We start from the raw sequence: 22,937 nt of genomic DNA, 5'->3' as shown, positions 1-22,937 counted from the left end.
ACATTATCATCTTTATTATATTTTTAATAACAAAAACAGTACAAAAACATATTTATTAAAGATATGATTGGATTCAAGGGTAAGACAGGTTCTGGTGGAGTAAGAGAATATATTACATGGTTTGATTAACACTCTGCACATATGACCCAAAGGGAAATGAATAGACAAACAGTTTCAGTAACAAATTAATCCAAATTGGTGTGAATGTAGCCTACTTTTCTCATTGTATGAAAACGGGCTTGTTAAGTCACTAGATCTACTGGCAGTCCAATGAAAGGATCCTCTTGTAAATCCTCAGACGTTTACAGTATACCTAATGCCCACTAATAGAGATAAGGAGGCACGGTTGAGCTGCTAAAGCCTGGTAGTTAGTGACGTCAGTCCATATACCGTCAGAGAGGAGGGGCTTGCAACCCAAACCTTCAGACAAAATTTACAATAAATTAAGCGGGAACATTTGCAGGAAAAATATAATCTCACACAGACAGAAGTCACACAATATTTGTTCTAACATCCATTAGCATGTAGCTAGTTAACGTTGAAGTATTCACATATTAAATAACGTTAGGTATCTGAAATTAAAACATTGTAATAAAGCTTAAAGACTCCCTGCATCGGTCATGCATGTATGGTGTACACTTTAGACTACCATCTTAGATATAAATGTAAATGTTTACATCACTTTATTTTACATCATAGTTGATATGTACAGCAGGAATCTAATATCTTACTCAGTAAAAAAAGGATTTACACATCAGCAGACTCAGGCTCAGTCCTCTGAGTCTGTTCCTCCAATAACAATGCAGACTCACTCCTCTGAATCTGTTCCTCCAATAACAATGCAGGCTCAGTCCTCTGAGTCTGTTCCTCCAATAACAATGCAGACTCACTCCTCTGAATCGGTTCCTCCAATAATAACACAGACTTAAGCCTCTGAGTCTGTTCCTCCAATAATAACGCAGTCTGAGGAAAACCAATAGCTTCACTGTTGCGCCGCATCAGGGCATGGCCCCTCACAGGGTACTGCATCTCTGTGAAGGTCAGTGATGCCACCGTGATGGAACAGCGGCCCTGCACCTTGAAGCCAGACTTCTGGTAGAAGGGAACCAGGAAGTCCTCGCACATGAGCACTGCACGGCGCACATAGGGCAGGCAGCGTAGGTACTGCAGGTAGCGCCACATCAGGATAGGGCCCTTTCCCTGCTGCCGGAAGGTCCGGTGGACCGCCAGCACATGGATATGAACTGTGGAACCTTTGGGCTTGTGAAGAGTTAGGGCGTCCTGCAGCAAAGGAAAAATGCTAATGTAGTTCAAGTAAAGTTCATTCAATAATATGTACGGTGATGTAATACAGAGCACCTGATTTCGAAAAACTATCAGTGAGCTAATAAAAACACAGTAAGATATAGAGTAAATGACCTATGAATCAATAGGAAATGATATAACATCATAGAAGGTGTCTTACTAGGGTGAGTCTGTCCTGGTCCCATTGGGACCCAATGATGAAGGCTACTAGTCTCCCCTCCTCAAACCAGCCCATGGACAGCTCTGGACACAGCGTGAGGAAATGACGCACCTCATCAAGGTGGAGCGGGCAGTCTCCTGACACAGAGATAAAGGCTGGCAGAGGAAAAGAGAGACACACGTTTTCATCATCTTTGGACTCACTGTATTTAAGAATGCCAAGGTGGATCCGTATCAGTGCATTAAACCTATAACAAGGGATTAATACAAAGTGTTATGGAAAGCAAGAGACAGACTAGTGCGCCCAGTCAACGTGCGTAAAGGCCAAGGAGAGGCTGTTGGCACGAGTTTTACGCGCGACTTGAGTACCCCTGATAACGCTCATACATTGTATATTCGTGCCATTAATTCATAACACATAATACATACACACATGTATAACTGAATCTATGGACAACTTACCCTCTTTCTCAATTTCGAACACGCTGATGGCATCTTGCGTGTTGAGCGGTCGGAACTCGCTTGCTGGCAGTGTGTGTCTTCTTTGGCGCCCAGGAGAAACAGAAGGCGATAGGCGCGGTTTCAGGAAAGGCAGGGCGCCCACTAGTGACATTTTACAATTGTTATAACTCCAGTTGGATTACTTCGATATTCTTATGTTCCTTCTATTGTTGTTTGTTTGCACAAGTCTTCTCTCTTGTCTGTTATACGAAGGTTAATCTTCAGTTTCCTCCTCTTTTTGGGACAGCCTGTGCACAGATGACCAAGAGGGAGTAGAATCCGTATTTATAGGATGTGGTCCATGTTGATGTGAGTCATTTTACCATTTAGAATATGAATAGTACGACGTCGGTGCTCATGAATGAAATAATAGAATTTGGAGCGAGGGAGAGTGGAGAGCAATTAACTAGAACCAGAAATTAAGCGACCTGCGGTCAGCTACTTTACGCACAAATGGCAGTGTTGTGACAATCTGTTTATTAATTGCCTAGAGAATTAATGTAACACAGAATAGAGAATTAACACACTGAACGTAATGCATTTACAATATGTTTTTTCCTCTGCCATTCGATATTTGATTGCCATCATGTGCAGATACTCATATGCAAATACTCTGAAATGATATGGTAACTGACAAGAGCACTGTAACTGAAAATAACTTTGCTTTACTTACCTGATGCAATCTCATCCGAACACTCTCTACCTGCCTTATTGTCTTATCTCACCCTCTCTTTATCTCCTCCCTCCTCTCTCTCTTGCGTGCCCTGAAAGACGTCCACCTCTTCATTATAAAGCCAGTGATTATTACTATGTCACGTGACAGATTATAGAAATTGTTTCCACAACTCGGCGTATTAGCTTCTATCGTCATCCCTTGAGTTTGACTGACACATGGCAAAGTGGATATTCTCCTGTATATTTGGGAGATATAGTAGGCATGGAGTAATTGTGGTCAACTCTTGCTCCAGCCAAGTTCTCTATGCCGGTCTCCTTAGTAAAGGCCTACAAATGATATTATTTAGTGGTGACTCTCTCAGCAGGTGGATATTTAGAATGGGTATCCATGGTTAGAGGGAGAGAAGCTATCAGCAGGACTGACATTGGAACACTGCTATCATAAAGATAAGATTAGTCTGGTCCTAAAAGAACAACTATAATACACCCTCAAATACACCTGTAATGGACAATATTAACCACTGGATTATCATTTTCACTTTATAAAAACTAAAAAGACAATTAACATTGTTAATGCTCTGTGGAAAAGATGGTTGCTAATGATGAACAAGACAGAACTCTTGAAGAATTGGGGAATTGTATTACCATTCAGACAGTCGATACAGCATGATTAATGTATTTAGTTGTGGTTCTTACTAAATGAAACACTGGAAAAATATAGATCTCTCTCCTACACGGGAATGATGACATAAAAAATGACATGAATGCAATGAGAAGACTACAGCAGTATTTGAATATTAATAAAAGTAGTATGATGTAGTCACTCCACAGTCCACCTTACCTGCCAAGGGTACAGGACAGAGAAGATAACAGTACTATGATGTAGTCACTCCACAGTCCACCCTACCTGCCAAGGGTACAGGACAGAGAAGATAACAGTACTATGATGTAGTCACTCCACAGTCCACCCTACCTGCCAAGGGTACAGGACAGAGAAGATAACAGTACTATGATGTAGTCACTCCACAGTCCACCCTACCTGCCAAGGGTACAGGACAGAGAAGATAACAGTAGTTCAACACAATTGCAATTACTCCACTCAGATGTGTTGAGAGCGGTTGTTTTCTTGTACATATTACATAACAGTCACTAGGGTCAGCCAGGGTCAGCAATTGATGTCCGCTTGTCTGTTCGGTTGAGGAGAGATTATATTCGGTTGAGGAGAGATGATACTCAGTATACAGTCTAGCATGAGCTACCGTACCTGAGGTGATTCAAATGCAGGGTTTTGATATTCAGATGGCAATATGATAAGTGATTGTAGTTTAACTCAAAATGGCTCGTAATTGTTTTCATAATCTGGATACCAGTATGCTTGTGAACATACAAACATACAAAGAATGAAAGTGAGTTATCATAAGATTTTATACAGTACTACTGTTGTACCATAGAAACAAATGTGCAAGTACTTTGTCAGAACTTCCACCACTTGCACTGCAATGACTGGTTAAGGTAAATCCACTAGGGGGACCACTCACACTGCATAAAGAGCAGTGAGGCGTCCCAGAACGGGTCACATAGAAATCATTTGCATAGCTAATCTCTCAATTTGGATATGTGCTTTTACATGTGTACGCATGTTCTATGACCTTGTCAATACCACCAGCAGAGCCTGACAAATGAGGATTAGGTAGGTAGATAGGTATGTATGGGGTAAGATGTACAGTACAGTATGTTTAATATTATTATAATAAATCATTTATCCTGCCTCAAGTCACTTTCTCTTAATAATCCCTGCCTAGATGTACCTATCTACCTCAATTCTCCAGTATCTCTGTACGTTGTAAATTTGGTACTGACACTGTATATAGCTTCCTCTCTTCTTTCTTATTTCTCGTGTTTTTCCCCTTGTTTTTTTTTCTTATTAATTATACTTTTATATATATATATATATAAAATATAATACTATATATATATATATATATATATATATAATACTGCACTGTTTTGTAGGGCTTTCAAGGTAAGCATTTCACTGTACTTGTGCATGTGACAAATAAAACTTGAACTTTTATTTATCTAAAGGCATATCAAAGTCAGGTACAGGCACAGAAATGGAAGATTGAAATCAGATTGGGAGAAGTTAATCACATCTGCAGTCAGCATACCTTCAGGTAGAGTCATTTTAAGCATCCTTTTAGATTCATTATACAGTACAGTATTAAAACCATTCCACCCATATCACATTTTGAGTCAAACCAAACCAAGTGTGTGCTCTAGGATTAGTTAAACCAGTAATTGTTATATCTCTGGGGTGAACCCGACCTGGCATGAACTGGTGTGAGGAGAACTGATGATAATGCTCACATTTGCGCTTGTCTCTGCTCCAGTGCACTAATGCTCATCATCTCCACCCTGACAAGAAAAGGGCCCCAGCAGAGAGCACAGCACTCTGGCCTGGTCGCTCCAACTCTTATTGATCGAGTCAATGTGCAAAACCCACTGACCCATGCAGTGCAGCGTAGTGCAAAACCCTGTTTCCCTTCTTAGTGTGTGCTTGGACAGAAAACAACAGAAATATTTATATTATTTTATCTACAATAAAACCGTTCATAAAAATCGACAATGGTGCTGTATCTTCTTCAACTGCTTGTAGTTCTATCAGCTAGTATTTTTCATTCACCCATAAAGCTTCAGAATAAGGACACATTAGGTGCTGATGGCTCCAAAATCTTGTGAAGGAGGAGGGAGTACAATCTTAACACAGCTAGAAGAAAGGGATCATATGTAGCAGACGAGACCATCCCCCTCCTTGCTAAGTGCTCCAGATCTGAAAGGGAGTGTCAAGCCTGTGTGTTTGTGTGTGTGTCAGGAAGGAGGTGGTCCAAGAAGCATGTTGGCTAGAGCTGCAGTAGCAGCAGGGTAGGAGCAGGACGAGATATATAAGAAGGTAACCTCAGCTGGCCAGGTTCCTGAACCTCCAGGCTGCTTTAACAAAACCTCACTAGCACCTAACCCCTTCCACCCCATCCATTAAACATAGAGGTAAAGTGGAGGTTTTCACTGATGAGAGAGAAGAGTAACCTAATATCATTGGTGGAGGTCTACAATGCTGCATTCTCCCACGTTGTGCTTCTCCATAGAAAACCTACATCCATGACTCGAACAGTATATCCTGAGGGGGGAAGGCCTTCATGTCAGGCCTGTGTCTCATCCTCCACAGAATCATTACCCCGGGGCTAGATAGCGGGCGTAGAGCTGGTTGCCTGCCACATCCTCGCGGGACCGAAGAATGTGCTTCTCTTCACATGTGTCACACTTATTAAGTCAGACAGCGGAGCACACAAGGTACTCCTCAGCCGTGGGCCCCTCCCTACTAAACACACCGCTCACAACACACTCTCATACACACACTCTCATACACACACACTCTTAGCTGAGACCAGCCAGCTGCAAGAACATGCATGACTTTGACCCTGAATGAAGCATGGAGAGGAAAGGGAGGGATGTCTAAAAAACAGGACACAGAGATAGATACTGAATGTATCTGTAGAAAAAAAGAGGGGAGATTTTCCAAAGGCTGGTATAATGTCTTTGGCACTTTGTATATACAGTAGACAGAGTAAGAAAGGGAGCGAGAAGTCAGAACTGTGAGGAGGACAGACGCTCTGAGTAGATTCTCAGCCTGAGATGAGCCTGGCGATTCCTTCATGAACCTGGGCCTGTACTGGCCCGTACTCCACCATCTCCCCGTCCACAGTGATCGCTCCCTCGGGGGACAGAGGCTCCAGGCGAAAGGCCTTCACCCTCTCATACACAAGGTGTGGGGAGCCAATAGCCAGGTGCCCCCCCTTCTCCATGGTCATGAAGAGTGTGAGCAGGGCTAGTCTGGAGATGCCTGCACGCACATACAACAGGTGGATGAAGCCGTCGTCTGCTGCGGCCCCAGGGGCGGCAAACAGGTCCTCAGCCAAGTGGGACTGGAACATGGCCAGTACCAGTACAAAGTCTTCCTCATTCACTACTGTCCAATGCTCAGGCACCGGCTGCTCCAGGTCTGCTAGGAGCGAGTCAGGAGGCCCCTTCTGGTTGACTGGTTGGGGCTCGGTCCTCATGGTTGTGATGGCAATGTTGGAGGAGTTGTGGGCGGTGTTGTGGTTGGAGTTTGTGCTGTGGTTGTGGCGAGAGTTCTGATTGGGGGAGCTGTTGGGCCCACAGGGTAGAGAGGAGCAGAGGGAGGAGTTCTGGGGTGTGAAGGGATGAGCAGGCAGGTATGCCAGCCTACCCTGATATACCTTGAGGGAGGCCAGGCGCATCAGCGTACCCACCAGGAATCGCATGGGGCCAACGAGGCGGTACTTCTCGCTCTCGATGTCGACGTCGGCCACGAAGCCCCAGGCCAGGGAGAGGAAGGAGAAGATGCGCTGGCTGGAGGCCAGGTGGACAGAGACCAGGTCCAGCCGAGTCACCAGGCCTTTACACAGCAGGAAGCCACAGCTCAGCAGCAGCTCCTTACCCCAGGCCGGGGGAGACCTGCAGGGAGTAGCAGTCAGCTCACAGTAGACTGAGGCAGTTAGGTATCAGTCTGATTCAATTGAGCCGGAGCTACTCCTTCACTCAAAAGTAATGACCCTAACTCTAGAATGGTAATACATTGTACTTACAGCAGTAACCCTAACCCTAGAATGGTAATACATTGTACTTACAGCAGTAACCCTAACTCTAGAATGGTAATACATACATTTCACATTTTAGTCATTTAGCAGATGCTCTTATCCAGAGCGACTTACAGTAGTGAATGCATACATTTCATACATTTTTTTAAATATTTTTTTTTACATTTATTTTCGTACTGGTACCCCGTGGGAATCGAACCCACAACCCTGGCGTTGCAAACGCCATGCTCTACCAACTGAGCCACACGGGACCCTAATACATTGCACTTACAGCAGTAACCCTAACCCTCGCCATAACCCTAACCCTAGGTTCATGTCCACAAACCGGTTAAATCCTAATCCCATTGTTTTAAAGTCACTGTCCAGTGAAAATCTCACTTTTAAATTCATATTCTGCTAACTCATACCCAAATAATATTGTTGACTCTTCTTATACTCGTTTTTGTGGCTAAAGTATAACTTGGAGAAAAACTCAAACTGACCATTTAAAAAATGCTTGCTATCTCCTCATAGAGTATGATGTCATACTCCTGAGGAGGATGAGCTGGCCAATCAGCAGTCTAGAGGAGGATGAGCTGGCCAATCAGCAGTTTACTCACATTAATATTAATGACCGGTACACTGTACACCCACACCATTCTGTTGTTGGGGTATGCCCACACCATTCTAACACAGAAAAGCTGCTTTTTAACATTCTTAATTACATTTTTTTTGGAAGGAACACTATTTAACTCATATTGTAATTAATTATAGGTCATATTTCATAGAGATCTGGAAACACTGGACAGTTACAGTACTTTAAACATAACCATCTGCACTGTCGGACTGTAAGATAATGGGGTTAGGGTTGTGGCTAGGGTAAGGGTTGTGGCTAGGGTAATGTTTGTGGCTAGGGTAAGGGTTGTGGCTAGGGTAAGGGTTGTGGCTAGGGTAATGTTTGTGGCTAGGGTAAGGGTTGTGGCTAGGGTAATGTTTGTGGCTAGGGTAAGGGTTGTGGCTAGGGTAAGGGTTGTGGCTAGGGTAAGGGTTGTGGCTAGGGTAAGGGTTGTGGCTAGGGTAAGGGTTGTGGCTAGGGTAATGTTTGTGGCTAGGGTAAGGGTTGTGGCTAGGGTAAGGGTTGCGGCTAGGGTAATGTTTGTGGCTAGGGTAAGGGTTGTGGCTAGGGTAATGTTTGTGGCTAGGGTAAGGGTTGTGGCTAGGGTAAGGGTTGTGGCTAGGGTAATGTTTGTGGCTAGGGTAAGGGTTGTGGCTAGGGTAATGTTTGTGGCTAGGGTAAGGGTTGTGGCTAGGGTAATGTTTGTGGCTAGGGTAAGGGTTGTGGCTAGGGTAATGTTTGTAGCTAGGGTAAGGGTTGTGGCTAGGGTAAGGGTTGTGGCTAGGGTAATGTTTGTGGCTAGGGTAATGTTTGTAGCTAGGGTAAGGGTTGTGGCTAGGGTAAGGGTTGTGGCTAGGGTAATGTTTGTGGCTAGGGTAAGGGTTGTGGCTAGGGTTAGCTTGGTTCGGGTTGAACAGGGGTGTTAGGGTTAGGGTTGTTCATAGGTTGCAAAGCTTTATTCAACTGGGATAGATATCTGATGTTATACAACTCGCTGCGTATTTTATTGTTGTTTTTCTGTTGATGTTGTATATGTAGGGGGCTCATATTTCACAAACAGCAGTAATAAAGGCGGTCCAGACACTACCTCAGTAGTAGTCTACTTCATTTCCAGTTGCTCTAGAACCCATTACATCACTCCATTAAAAGTAGCTATCAGCAACCCTCAAATAATGACTCTCCTTGGACTTTATGAAGTGTGAAGCTGAAGCAGACACCATCTCTCTCCCTTGTCTCTGGAGAAATGTGCCTACTCTGCCCAGTCAGCTAATGTGATAATTACATCCATAGAAAAGGGATAAATCACCTTCTTTGTCCAGGCCAGTTTTCCTATCGCATTCCATTCTACTGTACTCTATGCATTTAAATGTCTCATTAGTGGACTTACTTAGTGTAGTGGTGGACGGAGGCTGCCAGGGCGTTACCCGAGCCCCCTGGTAAGATGCCCAGTGGGGTCTGGATGGCCTCCTCCCAGTCCTCTCTCTCCAGAAGACCATTCAACACCTGACCGGACAGGCAAACACACACAAACAGCATCAGGCCATGACCCTCCAACTGAGAGTTGTATCCCACAAACCCCACTGCTTATTCAAACAGTCTTAGGGAAACTTTAGACAAGTTAGCTATGCTGGAAATGTGTTCATGCAGTGTCTATACTTGGGGCACCTCGAACAGCAGCCCGTCTCCTGACAGGATGACCAGAGCGTCCCACTGTGACAGATCAGTCTCTCTCACCAGGTCCCTCGCATGGTTCTGGTGCTCTATGGGGGACAGAGAGAAACGCCATGAGAGAGGGACAGCGAGGAGGAGGGAGGAAAGAGAGCGAGAATAAGGTCCGAGAGATGGCCTCTCTTCACCAGAAGCCCCCAGGGAGGGATCAGTGAGATGGGAGAGAAAAGGGATTCAATTTCCCTCTATCAGTCCATACATATCACATTAGACCATGCAGTGGCTATTCAACTGGCCGATGGCAGTCTTCAAAGCAGCCAGGCCTTAGTGCAAACATCTGCCACTGCTGTCATGGTTAATGTGACGACTGGGGCCGACTCTGTTTGCTTAGCGGAGTTTTTATTGGAGATGTCCTTGAGACAGTTACGCTGCAGGGGGTCTTATTGGATCCCCCCTAAGCACACTGTCTAGCACCATTCTGCCAGCTGAGAATTGTGTTCTGCAGCAAATATCAGCTCTGCTAAAGGCAGTACTGTGTTTGTTTGTTTTTGCAATTGTGTGTGTCTATGCCTGTGTCTGTGTGTGTGTGTGTTTGAGGCATTGTCATCACAAGGGCATTACTTTTCTGCTTGAGTTACCATGTGTTATGAGGTTTGAAAAATGACCATGAAAACTCCATTACTACATCCACCCCCCTCTCCTCCTCCTCTCCTCCTCCTCTCCTCCTCCTCTTCTCCTCCTCTCCTAGCATAACATGTACCTGTCCCCTAGCCCTCCCTCACCCACTGAGTTTCCTTTAAGTCCATGCTGTTTGTTATGTATGGGGAGACTGAGTGCGGAGTGATGTGGTCCTGTGCTGTCAGGCAAAAACAGAGGGAGGCTGCTGCGGCTGACTCAGCACTCTATGCTGCTGGCTGGAGGCTGAGGCTGCACTTCCCAGCCCTCTCCCTATTCACGGGGTCACTGCCACACGCAAACACACATAGGCAGGGGCTAACTCACCATCTCTTGATTTTCTGGATTTTACATAATCCTCTCTTCTGATGAGCTATAGCTTGGTAGCTACTCTCTGTTCATGTGATATGAACCAAGGTCCCTTTTGGGTGAGGATGATACCGCATGCCCAATATAATGTTTTTTTGCTCTCAGTTCCTGAATACATAGCTACTGTTTTCCACATGAGCTCCCTCAGTTTCTGAGGGAGACACACACATGCAGGTGCACACAAGCACATGAACACACACCACAGAAAACCCCAGATTCACCCTCTCGCTGAAAGACGATCCTCTCAGTGTGCCTTAGTCCTCTGGCATAGACTAGTAGGTGACATGATAGTTCTGCAGGGCTCCATTCCCTAAGTGGAGGCAGGCAGGGCAGCGAGGTGGCGCCGGTTAATCCACTCAGACAGGCTAGCTACAGTACCCAGGCAGTGGAGGGGAAGCAGTGCTAGCTGAGCGCTAGCTGAGAGAGCCTCTGGTGACCCATATTCTCCCAGCCCCAGCTCCCAGCAGTCCCAGGTCGGCATCGTCACGCCGACCGTCGGTATTTAGACTGCCTTTTTTCATCACCATCCAGATGCTAACCTTCCCCATGTCCCCTGGGACTGAACTCACACTCTTTCTCCTCTCTCTCTGTTCTCTCCTTTTTCAGTTGTTTCAAAGGTTAAGAAGGCATTGAACAACTCATAGGTGTCTTGGTGATGGTTTGTAACGCTGGCAGAGATAGCTTCTTGTCAGCTATACCGGGTGCTGGTGAAGTATAGGTGGTGGTGTTAATGTGTAGCTGAAGTGATTTTTAAAAGTCTTTCTCGCTCCTTGGATTGTTCCTGCTTGCTCAAAGATACCTGACTTTTATTCAGTGAAAGGTTATGCAGAGTTCAGTGACTTTGAACTCATTGCTACTGTTAGTGAAAAGTAGTTGAGAGTATATAATACTTGGAGCAGGGGATCTGACAAGGCAGTGCAGAGTCAAACACTGTGTGTGTGTGTGTGTGTGTGTGTGTGTGTGTGTGTGTGTGTGTGTGTGTGTGTGTGTGTGTGTGTGTGTGTGTGTGTGTGTGTGTGTGTGTGTGTGTGTGTGTGTGGGCGTGTGTGGGCGTGGGTGTGTGTGGGCGTGTGTGCGCGCAATCAGGGCAGTGAGATAATAGGGCTCAAGCAGGTAGGTGTGTAGGGGACTGACCAGTGATGACCAATGTGTAGGGGACTGAAGCCTCGGTGAGCATGGGCTCGATTTGCCCGGAGAAAAGCTGGAGAGCCTGGCCCCGCCCACTCTGGGGGTTCACCAGAACCATGACCCTGCAGGGCCGCCGTACCTCATAGTACTTCACATCTGAAAGAGAGCGAGAGAGAGAGAAAGAGAGAATAGAAAAAGAGAGCAATAGAGTGAGAGATGTAGATAAACAGAAGAGGGAAGAAGGAATAGTTTGTGAGTTGGTATTCTCAAGCTGTCAAGGGAAGAATTGCTCCACTTAATTTTCTAGTATCAAGGAAACATCAATCATGTGACTCTCCATTGTCTTCCAAAATGTTTTTCTGACATCAATCTCAGACATGTCAAAGAGGTTATGAAAGGAGTCTCTACCCTAAAGATATCATTAAACAGTGATACCAAGGGCAGTGACACCATTCACTCACAGATGGTGCTTGACGTTATTGTTTTTGTGACCCACTTATTTTTTCCCAGAAATGTAAGTCTAACAAAACACATGCCACCTCAAGTCATTCGCCTAATGTTCTAGTTGAAGATATGCTCCGGAACTTTGGCGAATACTAAGTATTTTTTTAAACCTCCCGCTTTGGGCTGGATGTGTCAATCTGCAGTTTTACCTAAATTAGCCACAAATCCCTAGTTTGAAAGCGACAGTTTTTCTGGGCTGCGCTATTTTCCCTACATTTTCCCACAGGTGGGCCAGCCCCCTAGCAATTTGAGTTCCAGCCAATGAGCTTCAGCCCCTCGCAATTTGAGTGAAAGCTAGCAAGATGCACACAGAGCAGAGTGAGAGAGAAAGCAATGACGTGGTGCACATATCTGCACATATGTGAGGTAACAATTTTCGGGGACCACTTTTGGCTCATGAGTGCTACTTTCAGAACTACTGGCTACAAAGTATACAAAAGTACAGGAGAATTTCTTTAAGTAATGCTACTGTTATGATCTGTGTGGTTATCGTTAGAATTATTACCAGACACCAACGGAATAATTAAAAGCTGGCAGAACTTGTTCAGATGTTGCAGAGCGCCATGAGAGATAATTTCAGAGACAGTTGTTTTTAACTCAGGATGAACCCCTAGCCTCTGATACTGTAGTTACTAAAAATGACCTTGTCTTTCTGCACAGGGGACACTGACTTCTCAGAGTAGTAAATCATAAGAGAGATTTAGGGCTGTCCCCGACATAAACAAATCTTAGTCGAGAGTCGTCTGTTCTTTCAACCAATAGATTGTTCCAAATTTAAAAACATCTATTTTTCCATTTATAGAAAATCAACTATATGCAGGCTACTTAGCTTGTCTGATGCTTTAAGCACTGCGATTAAAAATTAAGACACACAAATTACTAAAGCGGAAGCCAGAGATCAATAAGCCTAACCTGTTCCTGACCCGACCATCCTCCTCTCGCTGCTGCTGGGCTTCGCAGATTCTGCCATTATGCTCCTGAAGTTGCCGGTAATAGGATACACCAGCGGTTGGCAACCTTTTCCATTTGGAGTGCCAAGTTATCATACCATTTCTCCTGATCTGCGTGCCAGTTATGATTTTCATATGCACATATTCGTGGAACAGTTTCATTTAATTTCTATTAAAGTCCTCATGTCTCAAAATCAATGTCATGTGGTTAATCACAATTCTATCTAAATGAAAATTATTCAAATAAAAAAATTACTTCTATTGCCATTGCCAATATGTAAAAATATCCTGGGCTTTCAGAGTTTCCCAAACAGACACAGCTGTAGGCTATTTGCGCAAGGGATAAGAAGTAATCAGGCAGGCCTATTTTATGACGTTTCAACCGGATCAGAGCATGAGATTTATTCACCCTTTCATGCTGAGTGGTTATCAAAAGGGAGCGAATTTTTCTACGTTAAGGAACTATTGTCATTCTCAATGGATGTAAAAACAGACTGTTTATTTGCTGTTTGAGGCGAAGGAAAGATGACTTTGAGAAGCTCCACAGTGATGGTGAGTTAAGACAATCAGAAATACTATCAGATCCCATAATGGGCACATTTATAGGTCTACATTTGCGCGCAGGCCAGGTAGCCTAGGCCTACTTCTATGTGTAATCAGGTGCATGTACTTAGTCAAGATTGACAGGAGCGCTTCAAACAAAAGACAGTGAATAAATTGACAACTCGGAAATGGAATGAAATAAACCAAAACTTAGGTTGTGCACTCTGCCAACAACGTTTCCACTCCTACAATGACAACGGTAAGAATAATATAGTTTTTAGCTTACAGCACCTGGTATTCCCAGGCGATCTCCCATCCCAGTACTAACCAGGCCCGACACTGAACAGGTGGTACGGTCACAAGCATATTTTTTTTACCCCGTTTTCTCCCCAAATTAGTCCCTTGGCTCATCTCTGCAACTACTCAATTGGCTCAGGAGAGGCGAAGGTCCTCCGGGACATGACCTGCCTGGCCACCTACTTCTTATTACACTGCTCACTTAACCTGGATGTCAGCCGCACCAATGTGTCAGAGGAAACACCGTTCAACTGATGACCGGAGTCAGCTTGCAGGCGCCCGGCCTGCCACAAGGAGTTGCTCGTGCATGATGAGCCAAGGGAAGCCGCACCGGTCAAACCCTCCCATACCCCGGATGGCCAATTGTGAGCAGTCCTATGGGGTTCCCGGTCACGGCCGGTTGTGACACAGCCTAGGATCGAACCCCAGGCTGTAGTGATGCCTCAGTAATGCGGTGCAGTATTTTTGACCGCTGTGCCACCCAGGACCTGTAATTATGATAAGATATTGAATGTATTAACATAAATTACCATAACCAAACAAACAAATTCCAAATGAGAAATTATGGTAATTAACGGTAAATGTACTACTGGTGATACTGTGGTCTGCCATCCCTGCGGCCTCAAAATGGATTAGCCCACATAATTTTTTTAAAATATATTTGCCACTGCTCGACTAAAAGAATCTTGGTCAAGCAACAGCCTATCGACCAAACAGTAGGTCAATCGACTAATTGGGGTCATCCTTACAGAGATTACACTTGTTTGTGGTTATGAGTAGTACTTCAGAAGCAAATTAACCCTGTCAGACATTACACAGAGTACCTGTACCGGATCAAGGTTGGCAGTGAGCATTATCCTCTGAACCCTGCATGTGCCACATGCGGAAGCAACTTCCCACTAGTGAGTGTGAGTCCGGTTCTGCTGGGCATTGGGACTGGTTCCATGGGCCTAATTGGACCCCTGGGAGCAGTGAAACAGCCATCGCACTGCCCTGTGAATTCCATCCTGTAGCCTCATGCCAACGGGACTGGCACCAGTACACCCTTACCCTGCTGTGCCACTGTCCCTCCACACAAGGCCCCTCTGTCTGGTTCATGCCCAGTGTCGTCTGAGCGGAAATGGCCTCCCCTGTCCCTGCCCAGAAGTCCAATTACCAGCCAGCTGACCTGGAGTGGCACCTCCTACTCATTTGGCTCCAGTGCAGGGACAGCAGAGGTACTGAAATATCTCAAAGTGAGGTGTGAAACCACAGTCTCGCTAACTCTTCCCCATTCATACAAAGGGTTGTTATTGTCTTTTTTTCTTCACACTACACAATGTGGCTTTTATACACAAAAGCTCTGACTACATGTCTTTCAGACACAATAGTGGATGCTGCTGTTTGGCACATAACTATAAGGGTCGTTTTTCCACTCAAGTGTGGTCAAATGAGCTCTATAAAATGCTCTCAATACAATGAGCCAAATAAAGGCTTCAATTAAACAGTTCAGGGATGACAGAACAATCGCTGCCTCCTCAGGGGTCAAAGCCAATGCTGTAGTCCTTGTGCCTCAAATACAGAGGCGGTTTAACATCCTCCCCTGACAGCTTGTGAGTCGAAATTCAGCCCCGCCTTTACCACCACAGAACATGAGATATTTCCATGTTAGCAATATCATGCTCTGCTGTATTATGTTGTGTTTCCTGTCTCCTGACTCCTTCAGTCTCCTGTAGCAGTACATTAATGGTTGCTTGGGGCTAAAACTAAAGACGCAAACTAGACATTGGTCTACTCATTAACTTGGTAACGTTACTTTCTAACATAGGGCCTCCCACTGTTCAAAAGCCTACAGCTCTCAGAAGCCTCAGAGTATATGTCGAGGAAGCATTTCCATGGTTCCTAGGTCAATAAGAGGTGGGCTCTAACATATGTGCGCACAGGTGATCTAACCAGTCAAAGACCGGTTATCATTATTAGGTCTATCTATGGTAAAATTGGGTATAGAAAACATATCGAGTTGACATTAAAAGAAGTGTACGTTTGTGCACCTATGGACTGAACTAGAAATACTGTATCACAGGGAAAAAAATCCTTCACATGGATACAGCATGAAAGCAAAGCTATCCGAATTGAAGTTGGTTATCAGAGCTTGATAGTTACAAAGGTTTCAGTAGCAGTCATACAGGGTTCATTATAGCATTGTTTGCACCTTGCTCTAACATGTGATCTGATCAATATGATCCAATAACTATGTGATCAAGGTTTGTCGTGTCTACACATTGTATTAAAATGTGTCTCTTATCCGTTCACTGTGTCCGCATTGTGACCAGATTAGCTGGTGCCTCCCTGTACGCAAATTATTTGACAGACATTCTTTCAAAATATCATGAATGTATTTATTTTAAGACAATTACTGATGCCGTATATCAATGGTGGTATCTGTCAATGATGTTTGAGGCTGGTATAATGATAATTTCAATAGTTTGACCATTCCAGATCTGTTTACACTTGACTGATATCCAGACACAATCCGTACCTGTCACGCCCTGACCTGAGAGAGCCTTTTTATGTCTCTATTTAGGTTTGGTCAGGGTGTGATTTGGGTGGGCATTCTATGTCCGTGTTTCTATGTTTGGGATTTCTTTGTTTCGGCCGGGTATGACTCTCAATCAGGAACAGCTGTATATCGTTGTTGCTGATTGGGAGTCATACTTAGGCAGCCTGTTTTTCCTTTGGGTTTTGTGGGTAGATATTTTCTGTTTAGTGTTTTGCACCTGACGGAACTGTTCGGTTGTTCTTTTGTTTTGCTTGTTGCTTTAGTGTTCGGTTGTACATTAAAATTATGAACACTTACTACGCTGCATTTTGGTCTGATTTCTCTTCCCCTTCATCCGAGGACGACGAAGACCGTTACAGTGCCTGACTACCTCAAGAAGATCTGATTACAATCAAATCACAATGTGTCTTTTCATCGTCTACACCTGTCTAAAAATGTGGGCACAATCAGAATGTTGACAAGATCAGGACAAAAGGCGCATGTTAGAACTAGGTATGAACAGGGCTTCTGTTGCAGGTGGTGATCTTCACCAGCCAAGTTGGTTACTGAAACAGTGAGGACCCTAAATGAGGAGCCAGCTTAATCTTGTTTTTGATTTAATAATTAAGGCTTTGATGCCCATTCCCTAAGTCATATTTTGTAACATGCTGCCCAGAGTCATTTCTGTGGAAACAACCTTTTAGGTCGTGTGTGTGTGTGTGTGTGTGTGTGTGTGTGTGTGTGTGTGTGTGTGTGTGTGTGTGTGTGTGTGAGGCTGTGGTTAAGTGCCTGTGGGCAGATGTGACCCTGACTCATGCTGAAGGGCTGTCTGACAAGCAAGCTAGTGTGTGTGTTTCTCTGAGGAAAAGGGTAAACAGAGAGGTGAGGTGGCTGAGTAAGTGTGAGTACTAACAAGTACTGAGGCTGGGATCAAATGAACAGAACTGATTAACTGATCAACTTTGCTGTGTATAATCAATCTACTACTAAAGCAATAAATATAGTATTACCAAACACATGAATTTAGAACATAATATCTCTCATTATGTCCACGCATTATTGCTATGACACATCAATATAAGTGAAAACCAGCCAGAACACTGAGGAAAACAAAAGACAATGCTGGTAGAATTGGCTTTAAGTGAAAGCTTGCTGTCTCAGCTGTCCCCAAGGTGTAACACTACCTCCATGACTCAGACATAGCTGGCATATCTGCAAACAAGCTTGAGCGAGTCCAAGATTAGGGTGGGGGGTTAGACACCCAGCCCACAGAGGTAGAGCCAGGGGCCCTGACAGCCTGTCACAGGCAGGCCTGTCTGAGGGAGCAGAGCGGGAGACGAGGGCCCCGGGGGACCAGCCTGGCTGGGATGAGAGGCCACTGATGTAGCAGGGGCACCGTTCAGCTCTTGTCTCCATCACTGAGAGACACTGTGGCGCCAGCAGAGCATTGGGCCGTAGGGCGATATCACAGTGACAGATACAGTGAGGGAAAAAAGTATTTGATCCCCTGCTGATTTTGTACGTTTGCCCACTGACAAAGAAATGATCAGTCTATAATTTTAATGGTAGGTTTATTTGAACAGTGAGAGACAGAATAACAACAAAAAAATCCAGAAAAATGCATGTCAAAAATGTTATAAAATGATTTGCATTTTAATGAAGGAAATAAGTATTTCTTTGTCAGTGGGCAAACGTACAAAATCAGCAGGGGATCAAATACTTTTTTCCCTCACTGTACATACCCTCTCTGTGGAACACACACAAGATTTTGAAGTTTTAAAGCTAATTTCCTGCAATTTTACAAATTTTATCATGGCTTATGTCGTGTTCTTATGCTATCTGAGTGACTCAAACATTATAACAAAATCAATGGGGGCCATGACATTTTTAGAATTTTATATTCTCCCAGAGTTTTTATTTTGGTGATTGTTAGTTATCAAAGATGATCTTATTTAAAAATATATAGGTCCATTATCTTTTCTACATACTTCATATCTGGTTTTAGTCATTTAAGTTCACACTGAAAACTTTTTACCTTCCTGAAAGTCAAGACAGACTGAATTTCCTTACAAAAATGCAGACATTCATTTTATGGTACCTCTAAGCATTGCAAATAGCAGGATATTACCTTCCATGGCCTTTGATGTGCAAAGGTACATCACATTGTTTGAGGATTTCATTATTTACGCCTCATTCAGTCCGTTATGACCTGGCTGTGACAGGAACTGAATGGTAGACTGCTGATACTTAAACACACACTGTGCAGTCCTTACACAGTCAAGCTGTGACTGAACCACAATAAAAAAAAATACAAAAATGAATATCTAGCATCTACAGTTTCAACAAAATTATGTGGGATTACGCACTGAAAGTGTCTGATAGCTTTCCCTAAACATTAACCTTACAGCAAAAAAAGCAATTGCCTTCTTAATCCAACCTATCCAGCTGCATCACCAGATAAAATGAAATTAATTAACATAAATATCCCTTCAGGGATTAGTCGGTCCCTCTGACTTTCATACACCCTCTAGAACAGGGATTAGTCGGTCCCTCTGACTTTCATACACCCTCTGACTTTCATACACCCTCTGTCCCTCTGACTTTCATACATTAAGGTGACTAATTAGTAAAGAACTCCCCTCACCTGTTTGTCTAGGGCTTAATTGAAAGGAAAAACTAAAACCTGCAGACACTAGGCCCTCCATGGAATGAGTTCGACACCCCTGATCTAGAACAAGGAATTAATGTGGCATATTTTGTTGCATCTATTAGCTTCCCATTACTCATTTAAAATACATAATATATTCTGTTGAATATTGTATTATTGTCTGGCCCGAACCTTGAATGCTAAAAAAAACGTATCAATTAATGATATCATTGCATTATGCATTAGTCACTGTACTACAGATGGAGAAGCCTTCTTGTACTAGAGCAGGAATCCTGAGTCATGCCACAGTTCATCAATTGTTAGCATTTCAATGGCTTATCATCAGTGGCTATCGATAGACAGACTTCATTAATATGTGCGAATTGACATTTTAAAAATGTTCTTTGGTGGCTTTTGAAGTCCAGCAGGCCAGAGAGAATGCTACCAGTTACCTCTCAGGTCAGGTTACCATCTGTCTTCTTGGCAAAGCTCTGAAACTCCAACTCCTGCTGGCTCCAGGCCTAAGGTGCAACTCACACAAAGACCCTTGTCTCAGTTGCCTTGGACACCTAAAGGGCAATTCACAGGGCGACCTCATTCCTTATTCCACACACCTGACTCCATTTCTGGCAACCAACACTCCAAATCCGTCACTGCCAAATCAAATATCCGTTTCCTCTAGAACTATGCCGCTGAGGGGTCTAGAGAGGGCCCCTGAGCATGGGCCCCTAAGCAGACGATAGGCAGGCACCCCTGTTTTATGGACAATTATCTTCACTCTGTGTAATGGGGAATATTTAAGATGAATAAAGTTGATATTCAGTTAAGATAATTAACACAATGCTTAGCATATGTATATGTTTTCCCGTTCTGTAATACATGATTTCCAGTGATCTATTTATGATACTCATTTGTGTACGGGTTGATGATGGTCACTAGACCTGTCACTGAATGTTATGGATTGTTCTCATATCGTTCGATAGTGATTGACGCCAGAGCCACTGAAGAAACAAGGACTATGGACACAATTACATTATGAACACTGTGTGATTCTGTAGCAGCTGGCAAAGCCCCTGTCTTTTATTTTGACTTCATAAAAGGCTCTCGGGCTGATGTTTAGAGAATATTTGGTACTGTCTGATTAATATATAAGTGCCTTCTCAGAGAAGGACCGTTAGACGTTTTTTATGTTTCTATGCTGGACGGTGTCTCCTTGTTGCAACTTAATCCGAATAGATGTATGATTAACTATATCCTGGACAGCTCTCCTTTTTGTTCAGATGGAAATTCCCTTACGTTCTGCCAATTTAGGCCCATGGCACATGCACTCCTATCTTATTTGTGTGACTGTTCTTGTCTATCAGCGTATCAGTGTTTTGTTCCTTGTCATGTTCTATGTTTTTGTGTGGAGCCCAGGAAGAATAGCTGCTGCTTCGCAAGAGCTAATGGGGATCTGAATAAACTAATAAAACCAATCTAATAATGCAATTTAACGAAGCACACATTAATGTGAGACATTTCATCTTGTAGCAATAACTTGGATAAACTCAATTCAAAATAATGTGTGATATTTTGACAGAATGTCAGCATAATATTTTGCATATGGCTCTCCCTGTGGCAACTTCATCCACACCAAATGATCTCCTCAGTAAGTGATAACTGGGTAATTAGCATCAGCAGCACTCTGTTTCATGTTCAGAACTGATTCAGTAGGGTCAGTCGGGTCTCTGCACATGGACCTAAGTCTATGACATGGACTGAAGATTTCAAAAGCAGGCTTTTGAATACGGTTGTGTTGTAATAAGGGTTTTCCTGATCCAAGACAACCGGCATAAGCACCATTAGATGAAAAACGATGAGTTCAATCACTTGAGTACTTGGGTTCAGCAATGTTGCTTTTGGGATGACTAAATGACCGCTTACAAATGATACAGAAATGTCACAGTTGCAAATCTATGCAAATTATTTGACTCTGAGAAAGGTAACTGGCAGTCATCCTCCCACAGCAGGTAAAGCTGGTTCTTGGGTGTGCAAGATGAACAACATTCCATTTCCAGGACATTCTCCAAGCTTGCCCAGTCAGTTGGCACTTAAGCCTATCCTATTCTATAGAAACCGAGTAAGCAGGTTGTGAATTACTGGACCTTAGGTGCAGTATGGGATAAAGGTGATGGAAAGTTACCCTCACATTTTGAACTGAATTTATAAGCCCCATTTCCCTGGGCAGAGTATACAATTCCTCCTAAATAAATGAGGAAACATATAGACCCACAGTATATGGCAATGATGACAGACTTCTCAGGTTATCCATATAAATAGCCTAAAGTTTGATGCTGTTTGGCTAAATTAAATTAGAACCTACGCCCTCATCAAACATAATTATACCAGAAAGAAACAACGGTTTTATTTCAACTATGCAGCCTTGCTTCTCACCATGTCGTCTGGGTATCTGACGGATAGAAGCTTCTCTGATGGCACGCGCCCATCTCTCTGCCTCTTGAAGATTAGTGAGAGGGTCCTGGACCAGTGCGACCCGAAAGCACTGCTCTACTTTCTGCCGGGCCATGCCTGTGCTTATCCATCGCCTCTTGAACGGGTAGAAATAGGCTGTAAAGAACGCCCCAACGTCCGCTTCGTCCTCCACTTTATAAGCCCGGCAGCCAAGACAGTCAGCTAAATGGAAAACCACCTCATCCTGTCCAGGTGACGAGATCTTTTGAATAGTGAGAGCACTCTCAGTCAAACTCACAGAATATCTGACCTTTGCGTTGAGCGAGTCCGTGAATTCTCCATAAAGCCCTTCCACGACACCATTGCGCTGACGGGATGGGTCAGGTTGGGTGATGTCGTTATCCATCCCGTGGACGATGTGCTCCGCAGATCGGCGTGCGGTTGATGAGGATGACTGCGGATGGCTGCCGCTGCCTGTTTGACTGCTGTTGGACCCGGAGTCCACCAGCTGTTTTCCTTGTTGAAAGGTCTCTCCCTAGTGACTAAAAGGGGAATCACACACTGAGAAATGAAAGTTGGACAAGGATGCCCCATGTCAGGAATCCACCTCTTCTCATGGAATATAATAAATGTTTTGCATCTTGAGCAAATATTACCATAACCCATTTTGCTGCAGGCTACTGGTTACATTGTTGATCAGTTAGGCGTATTTACCGCTTTGCTATTTACCTCGTGGATAATGAATAGGCTAGGCTACTTCAAGGCCCTATTTTACCAGTAGCAAATAATACGATCTATTGATGTTAGAATATTATTAGGAAAGACGAGATGCAATGCTTTAGATTGATTACTCTCTTATAGCCTCACTAAATGCAATTAGGTATTTTCAAACCAAGGCTCTCATTTGTCTATTTGTAGGCTATATGGAATATCCCATGTTGTTCAATCATTTAGGTCTAGACTACCGGTATATATATTTCCATTATTATTTCACAGTCGGATATATGCCTGCTATGTCCTGGAGTTTATGCCCCCCAGTGTGCCACACGTGCATAAATGTGCACCAAGGGACACTGGCTTGCAACAGAGGGCAAAGAAAGAAGAAAAATATGTAAATGAAATCACAAATATGTATTAATAGGTGCATTCAGTGAGACAGATTGCAACCACTGATTAAAACATGAAGTCACCCGACGGCTGAGTAAGTAGCCTTCCTGATATGTGCGCCACTTGAGGTCTGCTCTGGGAAATTCAAAACTCACTCCCTACTGGTCCA

General features: G+C 43.8%; 2 protein-coding genes across 2 annotated transcripts; both read right to left on the bottom strand.

Moving 5' to 3' along the window:
- Nucleotides 1-59: 59 nt before the first annotated feature.
- Nucleotides 60-2,723, bottom strand: LOC106607000 (serotonin N-acetyltransferase). Its single transcript, XM_014203530.2, has 4 exons — nt 2,639-2,723; nt 1,927-2,213; nt 1,466-1,620; nt 60-1,281 (listed from the first exon to the last, which is right to left on the bottom strand). Exons 2-4 carry the CDS (start codon nt 2,075-2,077, stop codon nt 748-750), a joined length of 840 nt encoding a protein of 279 aa, XP_014059005.1. The 5' UTR covers nt 2,078-2,213; nt 2,639-2,723; the 3' UTR covers nt 60-747.
- Nucleotides 2,724-4,690: 1,967 nt separating this feature from the next.
- On the bottom strand, nt 4,691-22,190 carry LOC106606991 (sphingosine kinase 1). Its single transcript, XM_045720309.1, has 5 exons — nt 21,644-22,190; nt 11,758-11,907; nt 9,577-9,671; nt 9,299-9,414; nt 4,691-7,173 (listed from the first exon to the last, which is right to left on the bottom strand). The coding sequence occupies exons 1-5, from the start codon at nt 22,065-22,067 to the stop codon at nt 6,321-6,323; spliced, it is 1,638 nt and encodes a 545-aa protein (XP_045576265.1). The 5' UTR covers nt 22,068-22,190; the 3' UTR covers nt 4,691-6,320.
- Between the last annotated feature and the right edge of the window lie 747 nt (nt 22,191-22,937).

The sequence above is a fragment of the Salmo salar genome, chromosome ssa06 (genome assembly GCF_905237065.1).
Source record: "Salmo salar chromosome ssa06, Ssal_v3.1, whole genome shotgun sequence".
NCBI lineage: Eukaryota > Metazoa > Chordata > Actinopteri > Salmoniformes > Salmonidae > Salmo > Salmo salar.
The sequence above is the reverse complement of the archived record's forward strand: the minus strand, read 5'-3'. Positions and strand labels throughout refer to the sequence as shown.